Raw genomic sequence first — 16,802 nt, forward strand, 5'->3', positions numbered from 1 at the left:
AGCCAACCACTTTGTCTACGACTCGCTCTCCGTCACCTCCGTCTCCTGGATCGACATCAAGCCCTGATGACCCCCGTAATTAAAAATACAGTACTGTAAAATTATATTTTGCATATGTACTCTTTATTATATACTGTACGTTACTGTATACATTATACATTTATACATATTACTGTATAGGGTTGTATACACAAAACTATGTACAGTATACTGTACTTTATGGGCGATTCAAGGGATTTTCAGTGGTAATTTTGACTCTATGCGATTTTAGCCTTACGCACTGACTTTAGCACCTGACCCCCGCGTAAGATGCGACTCCACTGTATAGTAGCTATGCCCACTAACGAAATAAACCCTCAATCCTTGTGAGTTGTATTTAAGGTTTCCTACATTATGATAAAAAGAGTAACTGTTTTTAGACAAGCTTTTTCCCTTACAAACATAAGAATTTCTAAAACAGTAGTTGGATTACACCTTTATTATATAATTGGGTAGAAACAACTAGTTGAGAACATTTCCTGAAAGCAGGTGAGCAAACTTAAAGGTTAGAAATTGGACAGTACTTCGTAATGTTAGTTGGGTTTTTTTGGTTAATCATTGCTAATTAAATCCTGGATTAATGCAAAACCAAGGGACCAGAATATGTTGCATACTATCAATCTTGCATTCAGTCAGCACTAAACAGACAGTGTAGTCTGCTGGAAAGCTGGGAATCTTAGTGAGGCAGGCCGTGAGACATCTGAAATCACATCATTCTGATTACTATTGTTCTCCTTCATGTGTTTAGCATTGCTGATATGTGCTACGAAACTGTATGAAGTGAGTTGTATGGTGGATGCACTAACTTTTCACGAATAAGACTCTACTTGGATGATTAAGAAGGAACGCTATCCAGCAATAGTTTTCTTTGGCAGTGACCTAAGTGGCTGTTGAAAGTCATAATTTTATGTGGTAACTGGCAGCTCTTTGCTGAACTAACTGTATGCTTCTCCTTAACATGTTCACTCTTTGCTCATACATTCAATGTCATAATCAATCTTAATTTGTTTTGTGTCCCATCAGATTACGTTCCAGTTGCGACATATTTTAAAGGCACGATGTGATCCCGTCCCAGCTGCTAATGGAGCAATACGCTTCCATTGTGACCCCACATTCTGGGCAAAGAATGTAGTCAATTTAGGTGAGAAAAAAACGTATAAAGTGTTTCTGGGGAGACTGGATTGTATGGGGAGTTTTCAATGTATTACCAGCGGGTATGAAACAGAATTAAATATTTTATCTTTTCTGTAGTCAGACCCTAAAGGCAGTCATGATGGAAACAGCTTTGGTCACTGAAGGAACACAAGTTGACACTGAGTAGAGTCAAGCATGAGGATTTATTACGCACAGCACTGGTGGAGTGTCACTTCGCTTATTAGGCTCAGTGAGACACTGCTAAACAGTTGATTACAATAGATTATATATGGTGTCAGGGGTGGAAAGAAGCGATGGGGTGGGAGTTTCTGAGCCACTGGATAGGTTCTAGCAGCAAGATGAAATTAGCACAATAAACCAGTAGTCTAAAAGATTATATAATGGCTCCGCCCATAGCTCAAGTTAACATGTTTGCTAATACACAGGTATTATCCCTGAAAATTCTCCTCTTGCAATGTGTAAATTAAATCCTGATTTCAGGTCCATAGAAATGACTGTGGCTTTTTCCAGACAGGTTTGGCCCACAGGTACATTCCTGGAGGGTTTAAAGCAAAAAGAACAGTAAACAGTACACAGCAATGACTGTTTATGGTTACCCCTCCGTTTCTGCGAGCTGGGGTTGGCATCTGTGAGGGAGGATGCATCTGTGCAAGGGAGGATGCCATAATTCATGCTATCATGTTAGGCCTCTCCCTGAACTCTGGTTGGCATTTGGGGAGTATGTACCATTATCTTCTTCCTGCACCAGGAAGCAGACTTTAAGGCTCCTTTCAGCGAGTTGTGTGCCTGTAACTCCTGATAAGCCTCCCAATTACTGCTCTTCACCTGGAGTTATGCTGTCTCATCTTACTTTATGTATAGTAGAAACAAACAAAGTTGTCTCCTGTCTATCCCAGCTTTCTTAGCCATGTATTGTCCATTGTTAACTAAGCCTCATGCCTCAGACCAAGCCGTGGAATTTGGGCCTATGTGAAAGTTCTTAACAAAGACTGTGGTCAAGATCTTACATACATATTATTGGGATTTTGGCCCTTCAGTCACTTTGTATTCCATTTTAAATATATGGTCACTGTAGCTGGTCACACTGATGCCTGGTGTCTTCTCTTCTTGGGCTGACCTTGCTTGCCTGTCCATTGATACAGGATCCCTCTTTTCCATGCAAGAGTAAGAGTCTGTCCAGTTTTGGTATGATTATCCCTTCCATCAAGATTTGCCTGCCATTTGGAGATTGAAATGCGCAAAACATTTGTGATGTGACATACTGTCTGATGGTGCCTGCTGGCTTCACTCTGTTTTCCTTTCACCAGCTGATGGAGAACCTCTTCTAATTGCTGAACCCAGACCTTTAGTTTGTAATTTTTAATAGACTTGTTCTGAAAACCTTTTCTTTTGGCAGGATTACCTAGTTTTAGATTAGGGTAAACTTGATCAAAATAGGTTTCAGAGTAACAGCCGTGTTAGTCTGTATTCGCAAAAAGAACAGGAGTACTTGTGGCACCTTAGAGACTAACCAATTTATCTGAGCATAAGCTTTCGTGAGCTACAGCTCACTTCATCGGGTGCATCTTCTGTATTTTCCACAGTATGCATCCGATGAAGTGAGCCGTAGCTCACGAAAGCTTATGCTCAAATAAATTGGTTAGTCTCTAAAGTGCCACAAGTACTCCTTTTTTTGGTCAAAATAGTGAAGCCTAAATACATTTCTACTAAGTGGGTTCTCTACATTTCTGGTCTATTTATTTGCATATTTACCTACCAAAGGGGCCTTATAAGGATGAACTCTTTGACCTTCTTAATTAGTTCTGTATCAGGAATAATATTAGATTTAGTTTTATCCAATCACTAGATGTTTTACTGTGTTTAATATGGCTTGAGCCAGTGTAACTCTTAAGAGGACTGGATGACCCAGATAACCTAGTTGACTGGTTCCAAGCTAGCCCATTAATTAATACACAAAACTTTGTAAAGTAATTTTGGTCGCTACCCATACAAAACCACAAAGGCAAAGAAATGGAAAGTTAAGCTTCCTGATAACATATAGCTTGTGGGTAAAGGACTACAGGGTTGACACCTTACGACTACACCGCAGACCATGCACTGCAACTGTAACTTTGCCCCATTTTCAGTCATTCTTCTAACTGCACCCAGTTGCTAGATTTTTTTCCCCAGCACTATTAGTTGTGGATGTTTGATGTGATGGTTGCGGTGAGAGAGAGTAGTTTGGTAAAGGCGTTATGTGTAAAAGGGTTTAAGAAAGGTTGGCACCCTTGAGGGGCTAGAGTTAATGTTACAGTGCATGGCCTATGGGGACCATTAGAGGTGGTGGTAAGGTATCTGCTTGTGGGTCAGAGTACGGGCTTATGTACTGGTAAGTGGCTTAACTTTCTGAGTTGTCAGGCAACACTAATTACTTACAAAAGTTTTTCTATGATTAATTTCCTAATTTATGCTGCTTTGGGGGTTGGCTTTAGAGCAGGTGGGCACAGGCCTGAGGGGTGGAAATTCAGCAAGCGTATCTATAGGTCCATGCGCAGCAGCTGATCGTTCTCTGTTGTGGGACAAAATCTGACCAGACGGTGTAGCTCTTCATGGCGAAGGTTTTGTGTGCACCCACTATCCACAACCCCAGCCCCACATCAACCAGCCAAGTTTGTATGTGCCCAGCCTCAGTCAATCAGGTTTGTGTGCACAACGAATACACTGTTACAATGTGAAAAATTGGTAAAAGTTACCCTTAAAAAAACTTTTCCCCTTACACCAGTTCTCCTCAGGGGCTACCTCTCAGCCAGGTTTTGTGAAGATTAGTCATCAATTAAAAGGACTATCAAAGAAAATTTCATCCAGAGCCCAAATTCAGAGGGTTCCTATTAACACTTTATGAAGAGAAACCAAAGAAAGCTGCACAGAAAATTCAAAGAGCATAAAAACGAATCCCGTGTGAAATTCCACATTGATAAAAAAGCAGGAATTTATATCCCATTTTAAACTCACTTTAGAGCAGATCCCAAACTATTGAGTTACCATAAGATGCCTCCATAATATTCTTTAGACTGTGTGAAGTGAGTTGGTGGAGTTCAGTACAGTTCATGGTGCATAAATTTCCACAATGTAAAAATCGCTATCATATTGGTAAGGCCCTGCCAAATTCAAAGTCCATTATGGTCAATTTCACAGCCATAGGATTTGAAAACTGATAAATGTCACTTCACATGTTTACATCTGAAATTTCACAGTGTTGTAACTGTGGGGGTCCCAACCCAAAAGGGGATGGGGGAGGGGGTGTTGCGGAGCTGTTGTAGGGGGGTCACGGGATTGCCAGCCTCACTCCTGTGCTGCCCTCAGAGCTGGATTCTGAAGGAAGCAACTGTGGCACTTCTTGCAGTTGCAGGAGGTTCATGGAGGCGGGTCTGAGCCCGCTCACGGCATGGACAAGTCCTGTCCCTCCCCATCCCAGCCAGAGCTAGGATCCCCCTAGGGCGCTCCTCAGTGGGCTTGGGCGCTCCTCAGTGCAAGGGGAGATCAGACCCACTTCCCCAAGCTGCCTCCAGCTGCAGGAACCGCTGGAGCTGCTGTCCAGTCGCAGAGCATCCTGCAACTGGGGGAGGCACCTGGAGGTGGGTCTGAGCTCCCCCCGAGAGTGGCTGTGCAGGGCACTCGTAGCCGCAGGGGAGATCGTGACGCATTTTCCATTGCCGTGAAATTGGTAGGGTCCCACATATTTGTTAGTTCTCAGCAGCAGCCAAGGATTTGAATGGACACAAGAATCTACTCTTGTATTTAGAGGCAATCTCTCCAAAGCAGAGCCAAGGCTTGGTCTACACTTGATAGTTATACCAATGCAGCGTTTTCAGTTTTTTAGATATAGTTATATGGATACGCGTCTGAGTGTAGATGGAGTTATAGCAGTATAAAAGAGGTGCCTTATACCAATATAGTTATTCCCCTTCCTGCACAGGAATAGCTATTCTGGTATAAAGCACCTTTGTGCTGAGATAATTGTGCTCACACTAGCAGGATTGTACTGGTATAGTTTGGTATAACTTTCTAGTGTAGACAAGTCCTAAGGCACAACAGATAGTGCCCATTCTGCCCAAAATGTACCTCTTCCCAAAATAAATGTTAAGACTTCAGTCTGAAAGTCTTTTACCAAGCCCCAGTCTGTTATAGAGGATATAATTGGGGGGAAAAAGTTTAGTGGTATAAACTTGTAGGTAACTTTATCTGACCTGCAATTATTGTGGAGTGATGCTGCTTTATCCTGCTTTAGCGTAAAAACTATGCCAGCTGAGTAACAAGACAAGCTCAGCCCTGGCTAGCCTGCATTTAGACTAGATCAGAGATACTTGCAAATGGCTGTCGAGGAATTTACATTTTAATTTAGACTTAAATTGCTTCCTTCCTTTAATGTAAAATACTGAGAAAACTGAAGTAAAAAATTCAGAGATTTCTGTTTCGAATCTTTATCAGCCATTGAGTTAAAGTGGAAATTTTATACTTCACCAGCTTGCTTTTCTCTATTCCTTAGGTAACCTTGTTATTGAAAATAAACCAACCCCTAGCTACACTCCTAATGTAGTAGTTGGACAAGTTCCTCCAGGAACAAACCACATCAACAAAGCCCCTGGACAGATTAATCTAGCACAGCTGCGGCTCCAGCATATGCAACAGCAGGTGTATGCACAAAAACACCAGCAATTGCAACAAATGAGGATGGGACAACCAGCTGGGCCTCTTCCTAGGCAAGCAGGCCCTCAGATGTTACAGCAACAGGCAAGTTTCCTGAATACCTTACCTTACATTGCAGTATAATGCTAAGACTTAACTCTGCTCCTCTCTGACATGAGCAGATACCTACTTATATTGTACAGAATTAAATTAAAATGTATGAGCAGTCTAGTCTTATGAAATTTGACATGCTTTATTTAAATAGGGCAATGACTGGCTTTTTCTAGAGATTATGGAAATCAGTAATTGCATCTACTTCTATGGAAAAAGATTTGCTTCTCGTTTTCTTGTTAACAGCAGGAATTTTTTAAAAAACCAAACTCTTGTAGCCTCCTAGGTTGATCAGCATGCAGACCATGCAGAGGGGTAACTTGAACTGTGGGGCTTTCCAAGCACACCAGATGAGAATGGCTCAGAATGCTGCTCGTATTCCAGGAATACCACGCCATAATGGACCACAGTACTCCATGATGCAGCCGCACCTTCAGAGACAAGTATGTACTATGCATACCTTTTTTGTGCCCCAGCATACTAACCTTTCATTTAAAAGCTTACTTAATTCACTGATCACTATCTCCAGATTTGTCAGTTCTCATATAGATAGGAAAGTGTGTGTGTGTATGTGTGTGAAAATACATGAATGTATATATTTCCGCTGTATGTGAACTACACTTGTGAGTGGCTAACCTTTTTCATGTCACGTGCTGGCTGATATTTCAAAGTTACATAAGTGTGAAAAATCTAATAATTTCCATTGTTTTCATTCTGCATTTTCGTCAGCTAAGAAGCTGAACCACGAATGACTCGTTGCACTTTGTGGTGGCTGGGCAGCTGCTGAGTTTCTTTTTCAAATTATTGCATGAATAAAAATGTTCATGATTTTTGTAAAACATTTTCTAAACTAAATGTTGGTCCTGAGCTACAATGGCTGTGACACTATATATCTGCAAAAAAGTGGTGCAGACCTTTGATAAACATTCAGAATAAAAATATCTGTAATAATGGGAGTTTGCTCAATTAGAAAAGCAGAAGGGAAGAATTTTTCAAAAACATAACCTGTTTATTAATGCTTTTAAAACAGCACAACTATGAATATTGTGCAAATGCAGTTTCTGCTAAAGTCATCCCTAGATTAAAATGCTGCATTTCTAAGAAAATACCTCTCCCCCTCTCTCCCCCATTCTCTCTCTCCCCCCCTCCCCCCATGTGCAACAGTAAGGATCTAGACAGGAGGCCATGGGAAATCCACACTGTACACCAGTATCTCTAGCGATTGAGTTGTTGGTTGTCTTTTTTTCCCCGTTCCATTCTAATGTTCAGTGCTGGTTGGTTGTTTACATTGCGTTAGATTGTAATTTTCATACAGAAAAGGGACTGCATATTTCCTGCAAACATTGCTAAACTAGATTGAGACTAGCTGGTTGGGTGTCGGGGACCAGCATGTAGTTTAAAGTCCTATAATTTTGTACCCAAGGTGAATATTTTGCTGCCTTTAGCCCTAACACAATAGTTGTCTATTTTTCCTGACTTTTCCAACAGCATTCTAACCCAGGGCATGCCGGGCCCTTTCCAGTTGTTTCAGTGCACAACACTACTATCAATCCAACTAGTCCTACGACAGCTACCATGGCAAATGCAAACCGTGGTCCAACAAGTCCGTCTGTTACAGCAATAGAACTTATTCCTTCAGTCACAAACCCAGAAAATCTACCTTCCTTGCCAGATATTCCACCCATACAGGTTAGTGCAGAAAATCTGCTCATTCTGCTATAGATGAGGTGATCACTAACTTTCCTTCATTAAAATCTTTTTTTCTTCATATGTTTTTTGTATTTGCACCATTACTTGAAGACTATAATAAGGCTGTTACTGTTTGAGATCATTCTAAGTAGTAAGAACTGGAATTTGAAGTCTTGTGTTGGATATACCAACTGTTGAACCATCCAGCGCTGATCTACTCAGCTTTTAGATACAGCATACTAATGTTAAATTAGGCAGCGCTTCATGGAGTGATGTAATGCTTGATATAAAAAATTGACACCAAGGCACACTTGGAGTCACAAGAAAATGTCAGTCTTAGGTGGCTGTTTTCAGTAACTTATGGCTTGTCTACACAGGAAAGTTATACTGGTATAATTATGCTGGTATATAAACCAATAGTTATTTAAATGCCCAAAACTTGAATACAGAGCTAAGGTTGCTAATGGTGCCTCATGTCATTCCAGAATGTGCAGAGTAGCTAAAAACAAACTCTGAAAAGAAGGAAATATTGAGTTAAGATTGCATGGTGGGGGTTTATTTTAACTCTGTCCTGTTTGAGCCAAGCCCTAACACACCAAAAAAACATACTCATCACTGTGCCCTCACAGATGCTAGAGAACATGTAACCATAATATGTCCCCTTCAGCCATTCCATTACTGTGACAACAGACTGCCTGGAAACCCTCTTGCTCGAACAGACCCCTAATCTTGCTGCACATGTACGTTTCACTCTTTTAGGTATGTCAGTTTGGCACACACTGATGTGGAATTACAAACGTCACCATTAACTTTTTCGGTATTGCTTCCCCAGTACTACCTGAGAGAGATCCTGAGCAACTGAGATCAGTTATGGGAGGATCATAGTTACAGTTTAAGTCCAGTTGTGTGCAAAAAAAAAAATAATAAGTAAAAGATCATTTTGTAAAATGCTGTTATGTTTTTGGGGGGCTGTCTCAGGCTCCACTGGCTCAAATGACCCCAAACTTGGTCAGCTAACACTATCAAGCACCTCTGAGACACAGCAAGCTTAAGACAGTGAGCACTTGGATTTTAGAGCACTTAGAATAGACCACCTTTAAACAGAAAGCAATGCTGAACCTTGACTATAGCAAAGCTGGTGCTCTAATACCGGTAGAACTCCCCATGTGGTCACTCTCATTCCAGTCCGGGTGGCTTTTTTCAGTTTAGCTTAAACCCCTTTCAGAATGACCTAAACTACATAAAAAGGCACTCTTCTAGAATGAGAGAAATGTAGGGCTTGAAGGGACTTCAGCAGTTGATCTAGTTCTTTCCAATGCTGACATAGGATTTAATGTACCCCCGTGTAGGGGGATAAGCTATATTGGTATAACTATATCCATTTAAATTCCCACCTTAGCTTACTTCAGAATAGCTTTTCCATATAGACAAGCCCTAATTTAACTAGAGCCTATTTTGCTATTGCTCATCAAATCAAGTAATTTACTTGCCTAAAAGCATATCAGGAAACAGAGAAATGTGCATAGGCTCAAGGACACCTATGCACATTTTTGAGGTGGTTAAATTGGTCTGCAGCGCTGAAGCTCATTGTTGTTGAGCCACTGGAAAAGAAGAGCTCACTAGACTATGGCCTTGCAGTTTTAAACAAATTTTATGGCCACCAAGATAGAAGGGTCTGGTGGTAGGATATACCGTAACACAAGCTTAACTGGGTGACTTTGGGGTGTTTTGAAAATGTAAAGTCTTGTATAAATGCTACGTGCACCTCTCATTGTGTTAACCTCCAACAGATCTTTCTTCCTTTAGAGAGAGAGGGTATGAAACTACTGTTTCCTAATTCATGACTACTCTTATAAATGTTGGCTTTAGTCCGTGGTTCTCAAACTTTTGTACTGGTGACCCCTTTCGCACAGCAAGCCTCTGCATGAGACCCCCCCCCTTATGAACTAAAAACAATTTTTTATATATTTAGCACCATTATAAATGCTAGAGACAAAGTGGGGTTTGGGGTAGAGGCTGACGGCTCGCAACCCCCCATGTAATAACCTCATGACCCCCTGAGGGGTCCCAACTCCCAGTTTGAGAACCCTTGTCTTTAGTGAAACTGAGAGTGATGATAAAAAAAATATTTTTTTAATCAAAATAGATATTTATTTACAGGTTACTAGGTTTTTTTATTTTATAGTTTTAAATTGTACTTGTTCTAATTTTCCTGTTAGTAAGAATTCAAATTTTACATAGGTCTTTTTTTCTGTTGAAGTTTTCACACTTCATTATTGTTTGCTGAAAAAGAGAAGTCTAGTGTGTCATTAGCATCCTTATTGTGAGAACAACACAAACTCTTACAATATTGATAAGCAAATAGCTGGTGCTATATTTTTGTAAAACTCAAATAAGATAAATACTGGGAGGATAGCATTTTTTAAAAGCATTTATAATTTAATCATTATATATTTATAATCTGAAGTTGTAATATAAATTTTCTAATTGATTTTACGGTCTCAACCTGATTTAATCAAGGACCTAAAAAAAGTCTAATGAATTATATCAGTCGATTTAAATTGCTCCACTTGGTGAAATGAGAGTTTCTTTCTTATATGGTGAAGACATTTAAGTGAATAATTGAAAGGCCAACTTAAACACCAGGCCCCCTAATATGCTTGCCAGTGAGTCTTGACTATTAAGACTAAAATTAAAGCATATCCGAGAATCACAAATTCTGGTACTGTTTTTATTAGGTTTTGTCCATTGTTCAGCATTATCAGGTGTAAGAAATTAACTTGCAAGTACAGAAGTGTTCTCTGAATGGAGGTTGTAATTCTTAGAAGATGAGGATTCAGAATATATTGTGAATCAATATTGCTTATCTTTATTAAGTGGTAGTAATTGTGTAAGTGTTTCTCATAAGTTCTGATGAGTTACACTGGTAGAAAACCATTTTCAAATTTAAATTTGGTAAAACAGTTCAGCTAATCTAAAATGCATGTATATTTACATGTGCATATAGATGAAAAACTGTTAATGGTTTAATCTCATTTGACTTCCCCAGCTCAAATTTGTTTTTGTTTGATTTGTTTTCAGCTGGAAGATGCTGGTTCAAGTAATTTAGATAACCTACTAAGTAGATATATCTCAGGCAGTCACCTACCCCCTCAGCCTACAAGCACCATGAATCCTTCCCCAGGACCCTCAGCCCTGTCTCCAGGATCATCAGGTAAGCGGGAATGAGGGTGGTAGGTATTTTTGATATTTTAGGCTTAAAACAATTGGCAAGTGATTTCCCCAATGTACAAGAAAGTAATATTCCTCTCCTTTTTTGGTACGTTCACCCAGAGGTTCTCTCAACAATGTTTTTGGTGGCTTCAGAGTTTGGCCACCAACTCTTGCTGGTGGCCGCTCTGACAATTTTTCCTAAAATACTTAATTAACTTTAGGAAAAACAAATATGCACATATACATGTCCAAATCATTGCAATTTATTGAAGTTGATTTTTTTGCAGATTCAATAATAAAAAATAATGTACAGTTGTCTCTGTTCTTTACTGGACCTAAACAGAAACACAAATAAAATGCTTTACATGTTTTGCTATTTTTAGTTGATTTTTTTTTTAAGACTTGCTATCTAGTAAATCTGCTACTGTGAAAAGTGATATTTGTATATTATCACTTTTCACAGCAGATTTACTCGGCCCCTGCAAGCTGGGGGACAAATTAAGCCAAAGGTGGGGAGGGAGGTGGAGAGGACCTGTGTGGGTGAGCCCGGGGCTGGAGCCCGAAACACTGCAGCTGGGAGAATGGAGCCTGCTGCCGCATGGCCGGAGCCACCACACCAGGGCTGAAGCTGGAAGCCCAAGCCCAACTGCCCCTGGGGTGGTGGGGAACTCTCAATGGTTGCCTGCTGCTAGTGTTTGTGGCTCCAGAATGGGGCGGGGACCTGCCCCTGCTGGTGGCCCTGGTGGAGGGGCTGTTGCTTTGCGCCCCCCCCCTCCCCCTCACCCCCCATATCACCACCAAGCAGGCTGTGGCTGCAAGAAAAGCCCGTGGTGGCCACATTTGAGAAACACTCCGCTAGACTTTGGTCATGAACTTGCCTTTCCTTGTAAATCAGTCCCTCTAGCACCCTACCCTTTTTTCCCCAAACGATGTTTTTATGTGAAGGAAGTGCCCAAAAGGGAACACAGTATTCCAGAGGCCCAGAGAGGGTCCAGCACGTTTCTGTGCTGTGATGTTAGACCTCTCAGTGTTCCTCAAAAGTCCATTGGACCTTTTTTGTTACCATATCACCTTGCAGACTTAGCTCTGAGTCCACAGTTCAGTTGGAATGATTTGACTTATGAAGCTCCAGTCCATTCCAGGTTTTGTGAAGGGAACTTACCGAATTTCATTAGATACCCTGCTTAGGGAGAGATCCAGAGTTACGTAAGGAGTTTGCTATTTGTGCAGTTCTTTTAGAAGTACATATAATTTTGAACCAAGCTTTTGTTCTGCATCTGAACAAATTACATTACTGAAATCACCTAACATTCCATAATGCAAATGGCTATTTCAGAAATACTGGTCACAAGAAAAACAGGTTTCAGCAATTCCATACAGGTCTTTCCATCATTTAGTTCTTTCCCTGCAGCCTGCCAAGCTAGCTTGGTCTGAATTGTGAGTTAGTGTATGCTTACAGTATAAATGTATTTTCTCTAAGCTCACATACAAAACGCATGCCGTGGGTCTACCTTTCTGCTGACTTTATTTGCAATAGCGAACAATCCAGCTGTTTTAAAACAGATGAGTAGAAAGTTGGTCCTGAAACATGGGTTGAAAATAAGACTAGAAACTTAAAACACAAGTGACAACTTTTGTTCAGAGACTAACATTTATTTGCAACATGTGGTGGTGATGACCAGATCAGGATAATTCATAGATGATAAAAAGAGGCATTTAGGTCAAGAATATTGGTCTCTTATATTTGTATTAAATTAAGTAGTTACTGGGATTATAAATGAAAAGGCAATTGACAAACTAACGCAAACATGCCAGATTCTGTATCAATCTGCTTTTTTATGTTTGAGCCAAGGACTAAACTTGCAGTGGTTCTCAACCAGGGATACATGTACACCTGGGAGTACACAGAGGTCTTTCAGGAGGTACATCAAGTCATCTAGATATCTACCTAAAGTAACTCCTCGCTTAACATCGTCCCAGTTAACGTTGTTCCATTGTTACATCGCTGATCTGTTAGAGAACATATTCATTTAAAGTTGTGCAATGTTTGCTTAGAACGTTGTTTGGCTATTGGGGGCTTGGAACCAGGGTGGGCTGGCAGCCCCCCATTAGCTCCCCTCCACACACACACACACACCCCAGCACCTCCATCCGCCAGCAGACCCGCAGATCAGCAACACCCCACCCCCTGCCTGCAGCAATCGGCTGTTTCACGGTATTCAGGAGGCTGGGGGGGAGTGAGGGGCGGGCCTGGGGCAGAGCCAGGGTTTTAGCACCCCTCCCGCCCCCCCAGCACTTTGGAAAGAACAGCAAGAGGAGCAGCCGGACAATCCACCCTCTTTCACCCTCTGACTGCACCACGTCAGCCAAACTTCACAATCAACACTGCTGGGTAGTTTAAAATTGTTTAGAACTTATACTGCATATGTATATGTCATCTTTTTGTCTGGCAAAAAAAATTTCCTTGGAACCTAACCCCCCTATTTACATTCATTCTTATGGGGGAAACTGGATTCGCTTAACATTGTTTCGCTTAGTCGTGTTTTCAACGTAACTACAACGTTAAGTGAGGAGTTATTAGTTTTACAACAGGCTACATAAAAAGCCCTAGGGAATTCAGTACAATTTCATAAAATTTCATACAGACAGTGACTTGTTTATACTGCTTTATATACTATACACTGAAATGTAAATACAATGTTTGCATTCCAATTAATTTATTTTATAATTACATGGTAAAAATGAGAAAGTCAGCAATTTTTCAGTAACTATGTGCTGCGACACTTGGGATTTTTGTTTGATTTTTGTAAGCAAGTAGTTTTTAAGTGAGGCGAAACTTTGGGTACGCAAGACAAATCAGACTCCTGAAAGGGGTGCAGTAATCTGGAAAGGTTAATAGCCAGTTGACTAAAGGATCACTGACTTGCATGAATCACTGACTTATTCCATTTAGCATCACTTTCAATTATGTTGTTGTAGAATACTAGTTATATGTAACCTACGGTAGATATTTATGAAAAGTGATTTATACTTTTTCAGGGTTATCCAATTCCCACACCCCCGTGAGGCCACCCAGCACTTCCAGCACGGGCAGCAGAGGCAGGTGAGTGTGTTCTTAGTTAACAGTGTGTGGCTGAAAAATCAAATGTAAAGAACACGTTAAAGTTTAAACTAAAATCAACAGCAAGTCACTATTAGCTACTGTTATAACTATGACCTCTTAATTGAAGTGAATACATACAGGAAAATAATTATTGAAAAATTATGTTGCCAGATGTCTGTCCTTATATTTTGTAAAATGTAGACATCAGAAAATTCACACTAATAGCTTTGGCTTTGAAACATTCCCTTAAATTGTTTTAAACATGGAAATGTAGGACTAGAAGGGACCTGGAGAGGTCAAGTCTACGCTGCGCTGAGGAGGCAAAACCAAGTAAATCTAGATCATCCCTGACTAGTGTTTTGTCAGTTTCAATTGCAGCTAATCTTTCCATGTACTCTTGTCTTTCTAGCTGTGGTTCATCGGGCAGAACTGCTGAAAAGACTGGCATTAATTTCAAGTCTGACCACGTGAAAGTCAAGCAAGAGCCAGGGACAGAGGAAGAGATATGCAGTTTCTCAGGAGCAGTGAAGCAAGAAAAAACAGAGGATGGCAGGAGGAGTGCATGCATGGTAAAGTTGCCCTGTGCCCAATGGCATCTTTAAGAATTTGGAAATCCATAAAGGTGCCTCACAGCCCTGGAGACAAAAGGGCAAGATACCAGCCCCTAGTAACATCCCTGAACTCTGTTCTGTATGAGCCAGTTCGAGAGATGAGGGCATTTCAGTTTCCTTGATATCTCTGCTGAAACTGCAGCTAAGGCTGCCAACAGTGTTGATGGGTGTAGTGAGGTGGACATCAGTCTACTGGCAAAAAGACTAGGATTCCCACTTTTTTGATGCATGCCCCCATACAGATATCAGATTGTAGCAGTTTTGTTTGCTACTGAGCTGGGCTGGATTTGACCTGGTATCTTGTGCAAGGCGTCCTATCCTACCAAGTGTTACATATGTTGCTGTCAGGTAATACAGCAGTGAAAGCGGTACAGTAGAAACAAATCGGAGCTTAATCTCAAATTGGCATCTTACTTAGGACTTTATTCTGTCCTTTGGTATACATGCTGAACAGCTGATGCATCGAGCCAGAGGCAGGCTAGTCCCCCAGCTGGTGCTGTCTTTGGGATCTCAGTAAAACTGCCATCAAGGGTTTAGTATGTTTACCGTTTTTAATCTCTAGCTAATAAAAGCTTCTGATAATTCACTGGCATGTTCTCTCAGGATCAATCTACTGAATGTTTGTAACTCTATTAAAGTCCTATGCAATTTAGCATAAAAAATAAGGTATGCTTGTTCTCCATATAGTATGTAACTCAAATATCTGACAATGAATTGCCAATATTTGTTTGTTTTGGGAAGCATTTTAATTTGAAGTGCTAGTAAGCAGCAGATGGCTTCTGATTCCAACCATATGAGGAAAGATGTATTTGTAAAACTGATCTCTTTGCAGATTTTCATGCAGTAATTTTATTTCAGCTTAGCAGTCCTGAGAGCAGCTTGACACCACCTCTCTCCACTAACTTGCATCTGGAAAGCGAGTTGGAAGCATTAGGAAGTCTTGAAAATCATGTAAAAACTGAACCAACAGATTTAAGTGAAAGTTGCAAACAGTCTGGACATAGTCTTGTAAATGGGAAATCGCCAGTGCGAAGTCTAATGCATCGGTCAGCTAGAATTGGAGGAGAAGGCAACAACAAAGAGGATGATCCAAATGAAGACTGGTGTGCTGTATGCCAAAATGGAGGCGATTTGTTATGTTGTGAAAAGTGCCCCAAAGTGTTTCACCTCACTTGTCATGTACCAACACTTCTCAGCTTTCCAAGGTACCAGAAATTAAAATAATGTTACTGGTGCCCAAAAAGAGTTTTGTGGGCTTATTCACACAGTGAAACTCAGAATTGGGAACCTCAGTGCCCATGAATAGCATAAAAACTTCCCTAGCATGTATATTGTCTTTGTTCTTAGGATTTATTTTGCTTTATAGCTGTTCTGTGCTGATTCTGTCAATGTCAGTATTTTCCAGTGATTTTTAAAGTGGTGCACAGAGTGTTTGGTGCATACATGATTTAACACTTACACCATGGTAAATTCTACACTAGAGGAGTCTTTAATGCAGTACAACTTAACTTTTGAAAGGCATAAAAGCTGTAGAAACGTCATAGTGGTCATGTAGTAGACGTAATCTCTGGTGTCAAGTATCGGGGAATAGCCGTGTTAGTCTGTATTCACAAAAACAACAAGGAGTCCGGTGGCACCTTAAAGACTAACAGATTTATTTGGGCATAAGCTTTCGTGGGTAAAGTTTTTTTTACCCACGTAATCTCTGGTGGATTCCTGGACTAATTGTCTCTCTTCCTATTTAGTGGGGAGTGGATATGTACATTCTGCAGAGATCTAAGCAAACCTGAAGTAGAATATGATTGTGACAATTTGCAACATAGTAAGAAGGGGAAAACAGCACAAGGCTTAAGTCCTGTGGACCAAAGGGTATGTGTCAAATACTGTAGGTATCTGCATCTAAAAACTGTCACCTTTGACTTGATTGATTGTTACTGGGCATCCCTATATTATCGCTGTACTTGTCCAGTGGGTTAAAATTTCTGTGAGCACACAACTAATAAAATTAATTCACATTTAAAAGTTAATTTTAATATACCTTCTACAAGTTTTTAATTGGAAGCTCTTTTGTGGATTTAACATGGATGTTTTAACCTACCTACATAACAATATGTAAATTTGATGCCTTAAATTCATGGGGAGACATGCTGATAGGTATTTCTAAGAGCAAGTATATGGCAAAATGTCTTGACTGTGTCCAAATGATTTCTAGCTTT

The 16,802-nt window shown here is 40.5% G+C and overlaps 1 protein-coding gene across 2 annotated transcripts in view; it reads left to right on the forward strand.

The window, feature by feature from the left end:
* Window positions 1-16,802, forward strand: part of TRIM33 (tripartite motif containing 33) — an 81,185-nt gene that overhangs the window by 55,296 nt on the left and 9,087 nt on the right. For both annotated transcript variants that reach the window (XM_048826839.2, XM_048826838.2), the window contains exons 8-16: window positions 1,063-1,180; window positions 5,720-5,964; window positions 6,249-6,413; window positions 7,459-7,659; window positions 10,741-10,873; window positions 13,912-13,975; window positions 14,385-14,544; window positions 15,445-15,791; window positions 16,332-16,455. In XM_048826839.2, the coding sequence (XP_048682796.1) occupies window positions 1,063-1,180; window positions 5,720-5,964; window positions 6,249-6,413; window positions 7,459-7,659; window positions 10,741-10,873; window positions 13,912-13,975; window positions 14,385-14,544; window positions 15,445-15,791; window positions 16,332-16,455 (1,557 nt within the window). The remainder of the gene's footprint in view (window positions 1-1,062; window positions 1,181-5,719; window positions 5,965-6,248; window positions 6,414-7,458; window positions 7,660-10,740; window positions 10,874-13,911; window positions 13,976-14,384; window positions 14,545-15,444; window positions 15,792-16,331; window positions 16,456-16,802) is intronic.

Source organism: Caretta caretta, chromosome 21 (genome assembly GCF_965140235.1).
Source record: "Caretta caretta isolate rCarCar2 chromosome 21, rCarCar1.hap1, whole genome shotgun sequence".
In the NCBI taxonomy this organism is placed as follows: domain Eukaryota; kingdom Metazoa; phylum Chordata; order Testudines; family Cheloniidae; genus Caretta; species Caretta caretta.